The sequence below is a fragment of the Tribolium madens genome, unplaced genomic scaffold (assembly GCF_015345945.1).
Source record: "Tribolium madens isolate multiple individuals breed KSU strain unplaced genomic scaffold, Tmad_KSU_1.1 Scaffold_3;HRSCAF=73;Tcas5.2_LG2, whole genome shotgun sequence".
Lineage (NCBI taxonomy): Eukaryota > Metazoa > Arthropoda > Insecta > Coleoptera > Tenebrionidae > Tribolium > Tribolium madens.
Genome location: NW_025401006.1, coordinates 5513057 through 5529486, shown reverse-complemented (window position 1 = coordinate 5529486; position 16430 = coordinate 5513057). Strand labels below are relative to the sequence as shown.

Here is a 16430-nt window from a genome sequence, read left to right as displayed (position 1 = left end):
AACAAAAAATGTTTTGGCTGATTGACAAAGAAATACACATCTCCAAAAACTACTAAAAACGAATAATTTAAGTTTTTATCCAACTTGTCATACAACTTGAGATGAAAGAAATAAAAATAAATCAGTTGATTATAATGGACAAAAAACTGGCGACATTTGGATGGCTAGGGTTGGTTTAAAATTACATTTCTTGTACATACCCGTGTCGAAATAGTTCCCTTGTTTGTCTTTGGAAGCACCGCTTCACGTGGAGTAAATTTTTGTGGTACAATCGTTTATAATGGTCGGTGGTAATTTAGTGTAATTTAAACATTATGTGTAATCACGGAATAGCCCCCCGAGGTGGTGGTACACATAAATGCATTTTTACCAGTTAATAAGGTGTATTTTTGAAAGATTCTTTCGTCCATGCGGCGGTCGTCCAGCGGCGAGTTTAAATAGGGAAATAATGAGTTCATCAACCCTTACGATTTTGGATCGTATACACCTGTAGACTGGAAAATTGACGGTAATTTCCGGTACCGAAGAGTGATTATAGGTATAGTTGGTGTAAAATACACACTTGTGTCGAAAACAGCAAGAAAAATCGAATAAATTCTAGGGTTGGGTAGTATGCATATCGCAAAACGTATGAAACGTCGATCGTTCGACGTTAATTAATGGTTATTAGTATTCCCATCTGGGTATCAATCAAATGTGCAACGTCAATAGTGAATGTTGGATGCAAAGTTACGAAGCTAATTTTGTGGATGGATATGACGTTCGCTGAAAATTCAGAATAACTAAATCAAAGTCTGTTATGTTGGTGCATTTTTTTCCTAGTAGTATTTACGCATGTTTAACAAGACACTTTTCGATCTATAACAAGGTTCAACGTTGTGTAAGTTTCAAGTTACACCCTTGCGACACATAAACCATATGTTTGTGAGTTAATTTAAGCCGGAGTCGATCGGTAACGTCTTCATTTCCGCCCTTTTAAATCTCGTTACTCGGATGATTCCCCAACAAAAGCTCAAAACCTATTAGTAAACTTTCCGCCGACACGCACAAAAAACCGTTCGACAAAAACTCGCAAGCATCGTTATCGGAAGACGAGCTTAATTAGTTTTCCTCCCGGAGTATAATCCAGCACGGAACGACTTACCATTTACAAAGTTTTAAATCCTTTTACGCGACGTGTGTCATCTTAAAATCTCGGAAAACAATAAATCACGTCCGGAGAGTAATGGACGACGTAAATACTCTACGTTCCCGCATAAAAGTTGGGAGCGAATTGCCGGAGCGTTACACGATAGTCGAGCAGCTTTTCAGCTGAATAATTACGGTCCTTTTCAAAAGCTCCCGGACTCCTGCGAGAAGTTAATCTCGTGATAAAAACTTTTATGGCCCGCTTGCGGTAAATTGTTTTCGGAAAATCTGTTAGTTTATCGAGATCATCTCTCGACTTTTGTGTAAAGGGTGGATTTTAAATCGTCGTCTCAAAATAACAAAACAACAAATGTCGGATCGCATAATAGGATACGCTTCGACATCGATTAGTACACAAACTCGACCGAACGGGGACGATAGCTCAACCCTCGATTGAGTTCGATCGACGATAATTAATGTGCCATAATTGTACCGTTGAGTGCATCAGCAGTTCCACGATTATTTTTTTATTTTTGCTTCTATTGGGGAATGAACACGATTCGAAACAACACAACAAAAAACAAAAAGGTGAAATTCGTGGTCGAAGACTCAAAATATGGTAGTAGAAAAAATTAAGTGTAATTAGGAGACGCATCCGTGAGAGATAATTTGTAGCGATAGAATCTTAATTACGTTAACAGTCGTTGGTTCGTTCCATGGAGGACAAGCAACTGACACATGTTCCTTAAGAGGACCTCAACGACAGACACGTTATCTCAATGTCATAATTAAACGTATATAAATGCTCATCAATATTTATATGCAAGGATCGCATTCAACGACAATCATTAGCTCTTCGACCAGTTTTATTATCCTAGTCAATGGAATGCATTAATTTTTTTTTCAAAAAATTGAAATTGTTTCTACATTTCTTTTCTGTCATTCTTTGCACTTTTCTGGCAAAGCATAAATAACTCGACATATTAACTTAACTCGACGGTAATAACAGTGTTTTTATAATGGATGTGAACACAGACGGAAATGAAATTCGGCTCCTCGGCGGATTTCTTATTGGAATTTATAAACGAAGTAATTCCGCTCGAGAAATTCACTTTATTTTATATGATGAGAAAAGGGAAACTCGATTTTAGAAAGCATTCACGATCCTGAAAGCTAAAACCCATTTCATCGTCGGGAGGGAAAAAGTCAATATTTATTAACCCCTTTACGAATTTAACTCTCGTCATTTCGGTTACTAATTTTAGATAATGCAATTTTCACGAATTCTCTTTTACTTTAATTTCATTACGACGCAAAAGTCGGATTATTTTTTACGTTATTTAGCCCTGACGTTACGTAATTAAATTGTGTTACAAAAAGTAAACATGACGATATTTATCAACCTTGAAACTAATAAGTAATAACCGCAGAACGATGAAATAGACGAACCGAAAAAAATTTTTATTTCACTTGTGTGGAAAAATCTCAAACGGGTTTTTAATGTCTATGAATTTCTGATGTAAATTCATTTCTAGTCGTTGAGGTTTTTTTTTTTTTGGGTTCTAATGCCATTATTCCGGTGTTGTGCTCTTAATTAACAGGTTGTAGTAATGTCCTTTCGGGATATTTTGCATACGACGCGGAATTAAGCTTTTGCAGTTGCGAAACTAATAATGTTTCCTGCAGTTCGTCTTCATTAAGTGCGCTCTCGTTCTATCGTTTGTTTTGTCGTATTAAAATGATAAATTATTGCGTCTTGTGTTTTCGGCCTCGACCGAATTTTCGAACGTTCGACATAAATCAAAATAATACACGAAACGATCCCTTAATTAATTTCGTTTATAGTTCGGTGGACGTTCCATGATTTATTACACAAATATTTCGTATTATAACTTCATGTTTTATTAATCTTTTCGTTTATTTTTCTTGCGAGTTTCCGCATAATGTCGAATTGAACCACCGGTAGTGGGTGTGCAAATATGAATTCTTATCGGTATAAATAAATCATGAGGCGAAAAGACGATTGATCTTGTAAAGCTTTGAATCGTAATTAAAACGTCGGGGGTGTGTATTTGTTGGGGAAAAATTCTGGCGTAGTTAACAAGTTGTTCTTTTGAGAAAATTCCACGAAGGAAACAAATGAAAGATTACTTTGTGCGATGATATCGCTCAGTGGGCAGGAAATTACAGGCGGAATAAAATGAACTTTATGTTCATAGATGCCCCACTTTTGTGTTTTAGTTCAGCTTCACTCTGGCTTTGTTTTCTATTGCTTTTGAATGCACAGTCTCGTAAATCTCTTGAATATATTCTATTCTTAGGTCGCGACCTCTTTCATGCATACGTTCGGACTGAAATTGCTTGCATTCTCTCAAAGATATTTTCATGAAATCGCTGACTTTCGGACACTTCTTACGATTCAATTGAGCTTGTTTACTGCTGAGAAATTATATATCTACCTATGTAGTGGCATTGAACAGTAACCTTCACCCGACTAAACTAAGTTCAGACACAGCCAAGGTTGTCATTAATAATTCACCATCTTCTTGTAAACTCATTCGAGATATCAAAAAACCGATTTTCTTTCTCCTTGTCTAGATAAACCATCGAAGGAAAAACCTAATTAGCTTTGTTTTTTAACGTGCGTTATATATAAATTTTATGACCGTTTCCTGGTCATAAATTCATCCATGTAGAAATCATAAACTGAGGAAAATGGAATCGACTAAAATTAACATCCGTTCGAATACCAGCGTCCCAAAAATTAATTCCGTATTAATTAACTCGGGGGTTTTTTCATTTTTACGTTGACATGTTGATTTACATTTTTCACCAAATGCATCCGACGTTAATGAAACGTTATCTCTCGACTTTTTTTCGGCTTTTTGAATAGATGCAACGCTCGGTTCGAATTTTCCAATTCAATTTGAACATTTTTAGGTGGCCAGTAAACCGTGGACGCTATCGCCGGACACTAATACAGGGGACCTGACCAAATTGTGCAACCACAAGAGAAAAATCATCGCCATGGCCTCGTTGGAGTGCAAACCCCCGGATCCCGCCGCCAAAATGCGAAAAGGTAGGCAGAGTTAATGACAAAAAAGAATTTTCATTGGTAATTAAACTAAATGCTATTATTTTTGACCTCTGATTGTATTGGGGGCAAATTGCGGTATGTTTAGGAGCCAAACATTTCTCTACGCGAAACGAATACGAACCTCTCATTGTGATGCAAGCTCGCGCGACACTTTTCAATCTCTCCCGTTGGAGATTTCCGTAAGGATTTTCTCTTCATTACCCGGAACCCAAGCTTGATATTCGTTTTTATCGATGAAGTTATCGTCATGTTGGCGAATTTGTTTTGGTAGTCGTTGGGCGTGTTGGGTCATTTCGCGACCATTAATCAAGGAGTGTCAGTTTGGCTCGCCAGGTAGGCAGTAAAACTGTGTGTACCACTTGATTTGGGTCGATGGCCCGTCGCAGAGATCGAGAGTCGCTCTCTGTAGGTATTCCTGCAGGAGAAAGCCTCTGAGAGGTCGTTCACCGATGACCCTTTGTGATCGACCAAGCAGCCCCAAATCTTGCATAATAACCAATGTCATCATTGGAGGCCCCCCTCGAGGTGTGTGCGTCGAGAATCTTTTTTTTTTTGTTCTTTCTATATCAGAGCAGCAGCAGATCCGAAAGGATACGTCGTGACTTGAATCACACCCACCGGGAATCAGTTAATTTAATTTCAATGTAGGCTTTGCCTTATATGGGGCCAGTTCTTTTCATCGAGTTTATCGTGTTTGGCCTCCAGACAATTATTATGGATCGATATGATGGCGAGCTTTTTATTTGCCTCTTCACGCGTTCTGATCGCTTTTCATAATCGATTAATGCGGGCAAAGGAGACCACATTAGACTCAAGTTCTGCTTGCTTAGAAAACAGCTTTTCAAATCTATAGGTCATTTATTAAAATTACCTATTTTTTTATTGTTGTCTAATTGACGACGGTGAAATTTGCTTCTCCCTGTATAATTGCGCCGAAATTTCGAATAAAATATGTATGAAAGTGGAATTTTATGGGCGTCTCCGGTGAAGAATAAGTTAATGAATAACCGTTTTGTCTGAAGGAGTGGTTCCTCGGACGACATTGCATTGTAAGCAAAGTAATACAAATTGTTCTGCACGACATTGACACTGAGCGAGAGAGGCCTTAAAGAGAAAATTTTATCTATTTATGCTGTGGGCGTGAGGGATATTAGAATAATGCATTCTGTTCCCACACTAGCATCGCCGGCGAAATAAACCACAAGTCTTAATATTGCAATAAGTTTTATGTAAATACCCCAATGTTCTCCCATTTGACCTTTGAACATATCGTGATTCGAGTTATGGCTCACGATACGAACGATAACCACTAATTTCCCTCTTCACATTGTCAGAATCCGTGAGTAACATTCGGAAAAATTAGACAATAGCGACACATGGCGCGATGTAAAATTCATGACCGGCGACAAGCCGGGAACTTGTGTTACCATGTGATCTATTATAGAAGGGAAAATTCGAATTCTACCAGCGGTAGTGAAAATTTTGCCGAGTTGTGCCGAAATTGCCACCCTCTTTTGTATGTTAATTGAGTCACAATGATGCGTTAAATTTTTAAATCTATTATTATGGGAAACCGCAATCTCGTTAAAATGCCATGTACAAATTACTATTGTTGTTTTCTTTAATTTGTGCCACAATAAGAATGAGCAGAAGGTCGGACGTGGAACCGACATTTACATAATGACAAAGACAATGGGAGGTTTTCGACAATAAATCTCACAAATAGCAGACTTGTCTTTGGACGATTTTTATCATAACGAGAAAATGACAACCAACAATTCTGTTCAAAGCCGAATTTTTTCCAATTTCTCATTCATCACTTTTCTCCTAATTTACTAATGCATCACCACATCTCATGTTTGTAATTACGTGGGAAATGAAACTTGTCATCACTTGCTTTCCAACATATGTTACACACTCATCTCATAATTTTAAATTAGACATATTTTTTGTGTGTTTGCTACCTAGTGTTGTAATTTTTTAGGAAACTCTTAGTTTACTTAAACAATCGTAAAACAAGCGATTGTTCTTCGGATAACGGCCTTCGAGTGTTGCTTTGTGATGCGAATTTACGATTCGTGTCTTGAGTGTCCCGTATCTCGTTTTCGATCTTTCTGTGTGTCTAAACGTTATCAAGCATAGAACGTAATTGCCAGGCGTTTCCTCTACGTTTTTGATTCATTCCCTTGCGAGATAACAATAAAGTCGCAATGTAAATTTATCTATCCGACCCGGCGCATTCGCCAGAAAATCCTTTTTAAATTTTTATCGCGGTCGTTCCCTTCGGCTTTCTGTTGTTTGGTAATTCGATTCTCGACTTTTCAATATCGCTTTAAATGACAAATTTGTTGTCAGTCTGACGCTCCAACAACGTCGTAATGGCATACAGTCGACTCGTCGGATGGCGATGACAACGTTTTACTCTGATACGAATTTAACCCTTATCAACTGACGTGCCTTAGAGATGTCGCGCTTTCCGGAGGACGAACTATTGATCCCGGACGACGCTCTTTATTCTTTAATATATAGAGTGTTCGATTTACCGACAATTCATAAAAACACGATGAAATAAAAACAGAATCTCTGATATAAAACTCGACGTTCTTTTATCTTGTTTGTTTCCAGTACTGGTGTGTTGCGCATCCGAAGATCAAAGCGAATAATAATTCTCGAATTCTCCTCTAAAAACGTTTTCATGATGACGGTTTTTTTTTCCTCTGCTTTTGCAACGAGAAAACGAGCCGGGTTTTGCTCTCTTATAACGGTTTTCAGTGCACTAAATTCAATTCAGCTACACTCCTGAAATTTATATTACGAATCTTGCCGCAACAGAGCTGTTAAATATTTTATAAAAGGCTTTATGTAATTGCGAATTTCTACCGGATCTTTAAGATTATTCGGCCCGAGAGTTATTCACGTTTTATCCAACTTGAGAATTTTGAATTAATTTAACAAGAGACAGGCAAGCACTGTTTACGACGCGCCGCTGGATGATAATAGGCTTTATCGTAGGCCGCATCGATTTTCAAGTTATTACAATCAGAAGTTGTTGTTTTAAAAAATCCGTTTTTTTACTAAAAGTGTTTAATGACGTGTCGTGGGCGAGGGTGCGTCCACACCTGGCGCCGCCGTCGTCGTCGAGTGACGCCGCGACTATTCATTTCGTCGGGGCAGCTGTCTGAATGTATTTATCATACATAATATGCTAGGTAACACCGTAATAATGGGAACCAAGTCGAAACAATGAAAGCCCCGTCACGGCTCGCTGACCGGCTCCCTATTTGCCCGTCAGATCGCCCCGTGCCACCGACACGCTATTGTTTTAGTTCTGACGGCTTTTGGGGCGGTTTTTCCTCGAACACATGCAAAGTACTCGAAAAAAAAAATCGAGCCGGATCGTGTGTGTGGTCCTTTAGTATCTCTGATAAATTACACTTTCGTACAACAGCCCAAAAAGGCAACGGACCGTGGCAGTAAATGTGCATATTCAGTTCTTTCCGCTCGGTTAATGCATGAAATATGATTAATTTCGTGTCGCGGGATGTTGTTTTCGAAAGTCGACAAATTATCGATTACCGAAATGATTGTGCGAGATTAAGGGGTTGTAAGAGTTTTTTTTTAGGTGCCTAGCAGGTGATGTTTGGTCGCATTCGTGGCATAATAAATTAATTCGGAGTAATTATTCGTTTTCCATATAAAAAGTACTTTTTCGAGCTACCGGGCCAGGTGATGGAATTAATTTAAAATTTCATTTATCGACGCGTCTCAAACGCAATCATTTTTCAGCTTTTATATACCAAAGCGGAGGCTGGTGTGGCATGCCTGAAACTCACTCTACCATGAATTCAGAGCGATAATAATTATACCAACAGTTGATTAAAAAATTGCCAACCGGCTTTGTTATTTATTGCAATAATTACAATAAATACCTCCGTATTAAGCGTTTTCAAACATTCGTAATACTTTTTTTGTAGTAGCGTGTGTGGAAATTAAGATGTGTTACCAGTCGCAGTACTAATTAATTTCGAATGTTTGACTAATCCCGGCGATAAATTGCGAAGAAAAAAACCTAATTACGATACTTAATTTATGAAAGGATATTTACGAGGGATACATTGAGTTTAATTCGTACAAGAGACCGGCTAAAAGCAGGAGCACATTAAATGGAAATTTAAATTTTTCATATTCGAGCAGACTTTGCCACTTTCAATTTGTATGCAAACGACAATTTTGCATTAAGCAGACGGTTATCTAAATAGGGAGAGGGAATATTCAAAAACGAACGTTTTCTTTGGAGTCAAGAGCAGAGATTATATCGTTTTCAGATAAATTGAATTTGTTAGTTACGTAATTTGAAACTCTTAATGCCAAGGAGTTAATTATAGCCTGTGTTAATATTATTTATTACTCCTAATTTAAACACCTACTAAATGTGAAATATTAAATTTGTTGTAATGAAATTTTATATTATTTGAGTAAAAAATTCTAAATTATTTTTAATTTAACACAATTTTAGTCGTGACGTGAGAAATTTGGAAAAGTAGTTTGTCTGTTATTTATTAATTTTTAATCTGCGTCAGCCGGGCTCGTAAACGTGATTGAAAAATGAAACGAAATGTGTACATAATTTATGCATTAAATGATCAGCTTGTTAGATTTGAATGTTTTATTTTCCATGGTAGATTGGCATTGCAAAGGTGTAATCAACCCAATGGCCTTGGCTTTGAACACCGTTCCATACATGTACGATACTCTTCTAACAAGTTGCCAGTACATACCATTCTTCGAATATTATAGAGTAGCATGTTTTTGTGTTTTTTTCTTTCAGAAATAGGTAGGATGATAATTTCTGGTTGGAAAATATGTCAACAAGGAACGAGACAATTCTGTTGAAAAGTTGTTAGAACAGCTCTGTAATTTTCCAACTTATTTCAACTTTACACCGAACAAGTTAAAACTCCATTACAGTCAAATTTAATTTTACTTTGTAACAAGTTGCGAAAGCATTTTCTTAATTTAAGTATATTGTACAGTGTCAACATAATTGAAAGTGGTAGGAGTTTAACACGAGCTAAAAAAGCGTGCAATTTTCGCATTGTATGAAATATGAAAAGTTTTCGTCATGCGATAAGTCCGAATCTAGAATATAAAGCACTAAAACGGACTTAATTAAAACGTTATCAGGGACGAACGTAATTAAATTTCATACCTACATTATGTTTCTGTTCGCTACAACAGTCGCCGTTGGTTTACATCATCAAATTATACAATTAATTTGAATATTTCCCAACAAGCTCCCAATTTAATTTCGCCCATTGTTGTTTTATGCTCGTTTTTAATCAAGATCGATATTCAATTAATCCTATATGAAATTTAGTTTTGAGTAAATGTATAAAATACTCTCGAAAATAACGTCATAAATATTTTATGAATACTTTTTTTTTCCACAAATCTAATTATTAATTACTGTGTCGTAAAAGCCCAACTGTAAATAAGTTAATTAATGGGTGAAAGAGAAAAATCGTATCTTTACCTACAGATCATGTAAAGTTTATTTTTCAGCTTTACGAGGCCGTAACTTGGCGTTTGATTGTTTCATACACAAGTTACGGCTTTTTTGATAACTCGCGATTTATTAGCACGAAAAAGGGGCGCAAACAGGGATCACCATACGCAAACAAACCGAAAAATACGAAATTGGTTTCTTTTAAACCCTCACATGGGGAATTTTATTCATAACTTCAATAGATTTTAATGGAATGTTCACTGAATACTCTTCTTCAAATTTTCACAGTTGAAAATGTCCTTGTTGTAATGGGCATGTTTGAATCTTTCGCACGTCGGAGTCTTTGTAATTTGCGGAACAAAAACATCTGAAATAAATAGCAACCTGTCGATGCTTTATATAGATATGTGTTTAAAATATTATCGAAAACAATGCGTGATCGTAAAATTTTACGATGTAGCCGTTTCGTATTTGGAAATCATTAATATTAATGGTAATAAACTTTGGTCTTAGGCGCATAGTTGTTGTGTAAATGGTAAGCAATCGATCTTGTCCACGCTAATAAATATGTCTCGTTCTCATGAAAGATTTATCCGGCTTCAAGCGACCGAAAATTTAATTATAATAATTGCGTTATTCCCCGATGTGTTCTGTGTTGCGGTGTCTTGCGAGACTATTATTTTAATCGTCCTTCAAGCCATAATCTTGTAAATGAAGCATCCCGAACGAATGAAGCACAATGTCGGTAATATAGTAGTCTATTGTTGTAAACATCTGTGACATGTGTAATGTTGTGTGTTTTCCGTGTTATTTGCGGTTAATGTATTGCCCTGACCGGACTGTATCATGCATAGCATACACAAGCTCTCTGCCCATTAGCCAACTCGATGTGCCCTCTAAACCTTCTAAGTAAATTACAGAAATGCACGTGGATAGATATGCCAGTGCACGCTTCATTAATTTAACAACTAGTTTATGGCCGCTGTCAAATTTAATAGATCGTGTTTTTGAATAGATTATCGTTCTTCCATTCATGCCTCGTAACTCGCATAATAAATTGTCTGCTATCTAACGAGTTTTACTAGCAGCGATTGTTTCCATATTGAAGATAATGACAGACGATCTCTTACACGCGGACATCGTAAACCAAAGTCAAAAATTAATTGATCTGGGAGATACAGCGACAGATTTAAAAGGATTATCTCTTGTTCTTGCTTCAAACCTAATCTGATATTCCAAAAATTTTTGATGAAACACTTAACAAACATTGTAGAAAGTTAAATTGGGAATATTATGTATTTTAAAATGATAATTTTCTTTTAGATGAAACTATTTAAGATTTTTCTTGTTTATAAATAACGAATCTTAAAACAGATAATGGCCACTTGCGTAACTTTTGTATTCGAGTTCGAAACTTGTCAGACTATTATGTTATGAAATACGCCACTGAAACTTATATTTAGCTTCTATTATTTTTACCACATTCTTTCTTGTTAGGTACGATTTTCAATCCTACAGTTTATTACACATGAAATTTATTTCCAGACTGCAACAATAAGAAAACCAAGCGAAAAGTCGGCATGCCTTACGCCGGTTGTGTTTCTTTATCGCAAATTTTTACTCGTCCGGATAAACTCGCTTTAACTCAACAGCATTTCAACAAGGAAGGTCTCGGAAATCAAGCACAGGTCATTATTTTGTTACTTGAATTTTTTTTAAATTTGACATTCTGATAATTATAGGTGTGGCCCCAATCACCGACTAGTAGTTCTCAAATGGGCAATCGTCTGCAAAGTTATCCCGAGAGCCAGCAAATGGTCCGATATCAAAATCAGGAGCAACAAAATCGAATCGTGAATGGTTCACCTATGGTGGTTGGTGATAACAGTACCATGATGGTACACCAGCAACAGTCCAACATATCGCAACAAATTCACCAGAACCATAATGGTCAAAATTCGAGTATTCCTCAGCAGCATATAATCGGTCCTAACGGTCAAATGATAAGTCTCCAAGGGGCCCTCAATTCGAATCAAGTCAACAATGGAGTGGTCATACAGGGTCAAAACGTCGTTCCTAATCCAAATCAATCGCGAGTTTTCATTAACAGTCAACCGAGCGAACCAAGTGGGCCAGGCCGGCCTAACATACAGATGATTCCTGTAGGAGTGACGAATCAAAGAGATGGCCAAAACCGTCTCCACCACTTTTACAACAACCAACAGTACCCTCAGATACAGTACGACGCGTCCAAACAAATGCGACCGGCATTTTTGCCCGGAAATAACCAAATGAATGGTTTTCGACCGCAGAATAATCAGATAATGCAAGCGCCGGTTATGATTAACAACCATCAAAAGATGCAATGGCCTAATCGAATTCAAAATGTGCAAAGTTCACCCAACGCGTACGAAAGAGTGCCGCCGTTACATCCGCATACACCATCGCCAACCATGTGGCAGGATGAGATAAAAAGGAAAAAAGTCAAGTTGGGTAAAATTGTTAAAAATCGACCCTACCATATGATGGAGCCGTCGTTACACGCACCGTGCCCTAATATAGATGTGCGGCAAATACCCACTGAGAACGGGAGACAGGTTATTATCAACCAGAATTCGGCAAGTCCGTCGTTTATGGAGGATCCGAGTGGGTATTTGGCTCAACAGACGGCCCTACTCAATAACACCATCAATAGGCAAACAGGTTAGTATGCAAGAAATTTAAGTTTTATCTGGTAAAAAAGCGAGGATAAAACTCGAATCAGATTTAAAATTTAATTTGTAATTCTTTTTTTTTTGTAGGAGTTAACGCATGCGCCGGCATGGTGTGCAACAATCCGCAACAGCCCCACCTGACACCACCGAATTCGCAAACAAACGAGGTGCCTTTACCCAGTAACGTGGTGATATCTCATATGAAACAAACGCAAAACATTACAAATCGAACCAATCAAACATTAAACGTAGTAAAAAATCAAGTTCCTCAAGTAATGTCACAGCAGTATAATCAAATGATGGCGGCACACGCCGACAGTAGCGTCACCAACGACCAATGTCAAAATTGCGACAGTCATAAAGGTCATTCGAGACCTAACAGTCAACCGGGAACTCCGAGTTCTTCGGCTATTGATGATCCGGTGACGTCATCGACGTATTCGGACAAACATAATAACCAATCACCGGATTCGAGACCGATTCAAGGTGGTACTGTTAGTACTAGTAATGTGTCGCCATTGGATGGATCACAATCAGATCCGCCTACACCTAACTCTCATACTCCCACGCCTCCTAGAAATGACAATATGTCATATGCTGTCTACCAATCGCGTGAGGTTTGCAGTACGAATTATCCACCAAAAAGTGACTGTTGTTCGAAAATGAACACTCCGTATATTTCAAGTATAGTTACGACGATGGCGAGTGGCCGAACTGTTGGGAGTAATACTATAACATCTGTTTTGGCTGGTCGTGCCAACACTGCAACAGTTTCAGTCAACAGTCCTGCCAATCTTCCGGCATCTACAACCCCAACGACTGTCACACAAACTATTTCAAAATCCCCACTCGAAATGGTTCAAAGCGTCGTTAGTAGTATACAAGTCCCTCAGTCTCAAACCAATCCTCAAATCTCGCCACCACATATCGTCAAACATTCCCCAACAGGTCTACCCCCTGGCCACATTCTCGTCTCGAGTGGTGGCCAATTAATAATGGCAAACACCGGAAACAGCCAATCGGGAGTTATGCCTCCTCCACCACCCAAACTAGTCTCTAATCAAACCGCAATGCCGCCGATTTCCGTTTCACCAATGATCACAAACGTCACGGCTGCGGTCAGTCAAGTCATACCAGCGGTAGCACAACAAGTCCTAGGCCAACAAACTGTTTTAGTCAACGCCTTACCCACACCGTTTGTTTTACAAGGCGGAGTCACAATGACCATGGATGGGTCTATGGTTGGTCAAAACATGCAATTACCTCAAATAGTCGCTGGAAATGTGATACAACAACAAATCCAGTTGGATAATGGTGACCCTAGACGAACCACTGGCCTACTTTCACCGGAAAATAAGAAGAAAGGGAAGAAACGAAAAATGTCACAGACTGTGGCAAACATGCTTCACATAGCTGCGCAACAAAACTCCGGCGTTGTAATGTCGCAACAAGGCTTCCCACAGCAAATCCAAATGGCTCATAGTCCGCAAAGTTTGGCAACAGGGCCGGTGATGCAAGCCTTGACGATTGTTCCGAGTAAAACGGGGGGACCCCCTCAGATTGTGATGAACGGACAACCGATGACAAATACGAGTCCTCAACTCATCACAAACTCACAACCGACTCAACAAATCAACCTTCTTCAACCAGTGAATCTCATCAATGGCACCACCGGAGTTGTGCAGAATTTCCCAACGATTCAACAATTTATAGTTCCGAATCTAGGAGGCATGGTTATGAACCCTGATGGAACTGCGACGATATTACAGGACACTTCAAACATAGGCATGCAGTTGCAATTACAGAACGTTAACGGACAAAATGTTCTGACTCCAGTTCAAAATAACGGAATGTTTAACGGCGGTCAGAGTATTTTAGCAGCGAGTCCTGCTGGTATGGTCATAAGGGCTCCTACATCGCAAGGGAAACTAATACAGCAGCAACAGCACAGTCCGGGGGCTCAGTTTTTGTCACCCAACGGGGGCCAATTTGTCGTCAATGGGACACAATTTAGTGGTCAGTTGAGTCCCTTAGTTGCTAGTGTGAGTCCGAGTCAACAAGTCACATTTGGCACTTCCACGCCACAGATTAGGCCGACTCAGGGTCAACAAGAGTTTATCCAATGTGGACAAATGGGTCAGACTTTGATGGTCCCGTGCGCACCAGCCGCCAATATCGCTGTTTCCTCTTCCCAAAACACGACTTTTGTCCAACAAAACACTACTATAGTCCAGCAACAAACCACAATGGTTTCGAATAGTCAACAATTACAGAATTTCCAGAATAATGGAGGAAATAGAACGACCGTTAATGTTGATCAGAATTTTATCATCGCTAATGATAATAAGCAAGTGCAGGCGCTTGTTCAAGTACAAAGAGAGAGTCCAGGGACAAATTCGTATAGACAGTCGGTGTCGACGCAAACAGCGGTGAATCAAAATGCACAGACAGTGACGACGTTCTGTCAGACATCGACATTGTGTGCGGGGAGTCCCCCAGATACAACCACGCATAGTCCATTGGCGTCGGGAGGGCAGAGTCCCGCCACGGCTGATACGACCACCCATACGGGAAGTACCGATGATGGGTTGTCACCAGCGCCGTCGAATTGTTCAGCGACGTGTGACAGTGCGGGGAGGCAGTCAGCCTGCACGATGGTAAGGAATTTGTCAATTGGTACATCTATCTCATTATTATTTTTTTAATCAAAAAACAAATTTCTTTTATTTCTTATACAGTGTTTTAAAATTATTATTTGGAGGAAATACTAAATTATCTACATTTGTTCTACGAATAAATAAAAACATTGTACTTGAGTTAGTATTGTATTTTTTTAGTTTCTTCTCTTGGTGTAATTTTTTCTTTCCATTTCTTATAAATTTAACATTATTTTATTGTTGTTGTAATGTTGAAGTAGTAAAATTAATTAAGAAAACTTATCTATTTTACTCGGTAATGTAGATCGCTGTAATTTTTTTCTTTTACTTGCGTTGCACATCGTATAATGTCTATATTCGCTTGTTTCAGGCGATGGTGCACTGCATATCAAGCAGCGAGCCGGATTCGGCTGATTTGAACGTCCAAGGTTCTGACCACGACTGGTCTCGAGTGTCGTCAATCCCCCAGCAAAAAACCGATTTATCGGAAATGCATTTTTCTAAAAAACAAAACACTCCGACTCACGTCGCTTACGCCGAATCGACAATGATGGCCGGTTTGCACTTTATTAGCGATCAAATGAAAGCCCAAGAGGCCGTCGTCAGTTCTCACAATTTCGATAAAATCGTACAGAAACGAAAAAGTAGCGACACGTTGCTCGTCATGGAAACTCATCACATGCATTCGTCGCTTTTCGACGAGGAAGAAGGTAATTGAGTTGCGTAATTGAGGTTTTGCTTTTTTGCTTAGCGCTGGGGTTGAGTTTCTCTTTTTTTCTGCATGGTTCATTCATGTCAGGATAAAAACGGTAATGGAAAATAACAAAATCACAACGTCGACGCCTATTTCTCTCCCAACATTTCACATAATCACAGTGTGGAATATTACATGGTGTGGCTAACCTAGACATTAATAATGTACAGAGGATTTATTAACAAAGTGGTGTGTGTGAAATTTTGTAAATAATTCACTTCCATCTATCACGATCACTGCATTTGTCACGAACAGCTTTCGCATCAAAAATCATACTAGATCTAAGTTTCAATTGATTTTTATTTGGTGTTTAGATAATGAGAAACGTGAAAAGACAGAACATAATTTTGTTGTTGGCGATTTGGTTTGGGGGCCGGCTAAAACAAGTCCAGCTTGGCCTGGCAAAATAATACAAGTCGATGGGAACGATGTTTCGGTTAAATGGTTCGGCAGCGAAAAATTAATTACAAAATTAGACAGAGGTTCCTTGCAGACACTTACTGAGGGTCTTGATGCTCATCACCAAGCGCGAAAAAAATGCAGAACGTGAGTTGGCCACATCATTAATATTCGC

At 38.6% G+C, this 16430-nt stretch overlaps 1 protein-coding gene across 2 annotated transcripts in view; it reads left to right on the top strand.

The window, feature by feature from the left end:
* The window catches only part of LOC123007129 (methyl-CpG-binding domain protein 5), a 30595-nt gene that overhangs the window by 12494 nt on the left and 1671 nt on the right, over nucleotides 1-16430 (top strand). Inside the window, exons 4-9 of one of the 2 annotated variants that reach the window (XM_044402199.1) lie at nucleotides 4069-4207; nucleotides 11277-11419; nucleotides 11474-12434; nucleotides 12533-15102; nucleotides 15473-15812; nucleotides 16171-16402. In XM_044402199.1, coding sequence (XP_044258134.1) covers nucleotides 4069-4207; nucleotides 11277-11419; nucleotides 11474-12434; nucleotides 12533-15102; nucleotides 15473-15812; nucleotides 16171-16402 — 4385 coding nt within the window. The remainder of the gene's footprint in view (nucleotides 1-4068; nucleotides 4208-11276; nucleotides 11420-11473; nucleotides 12435-12532; nucleotides 15103-15472; nucleotides 15813-16170; nucleotides 16403-16430) is intronic. The other variant, XM_044402200.1, reaches the window with a different exon arrangement.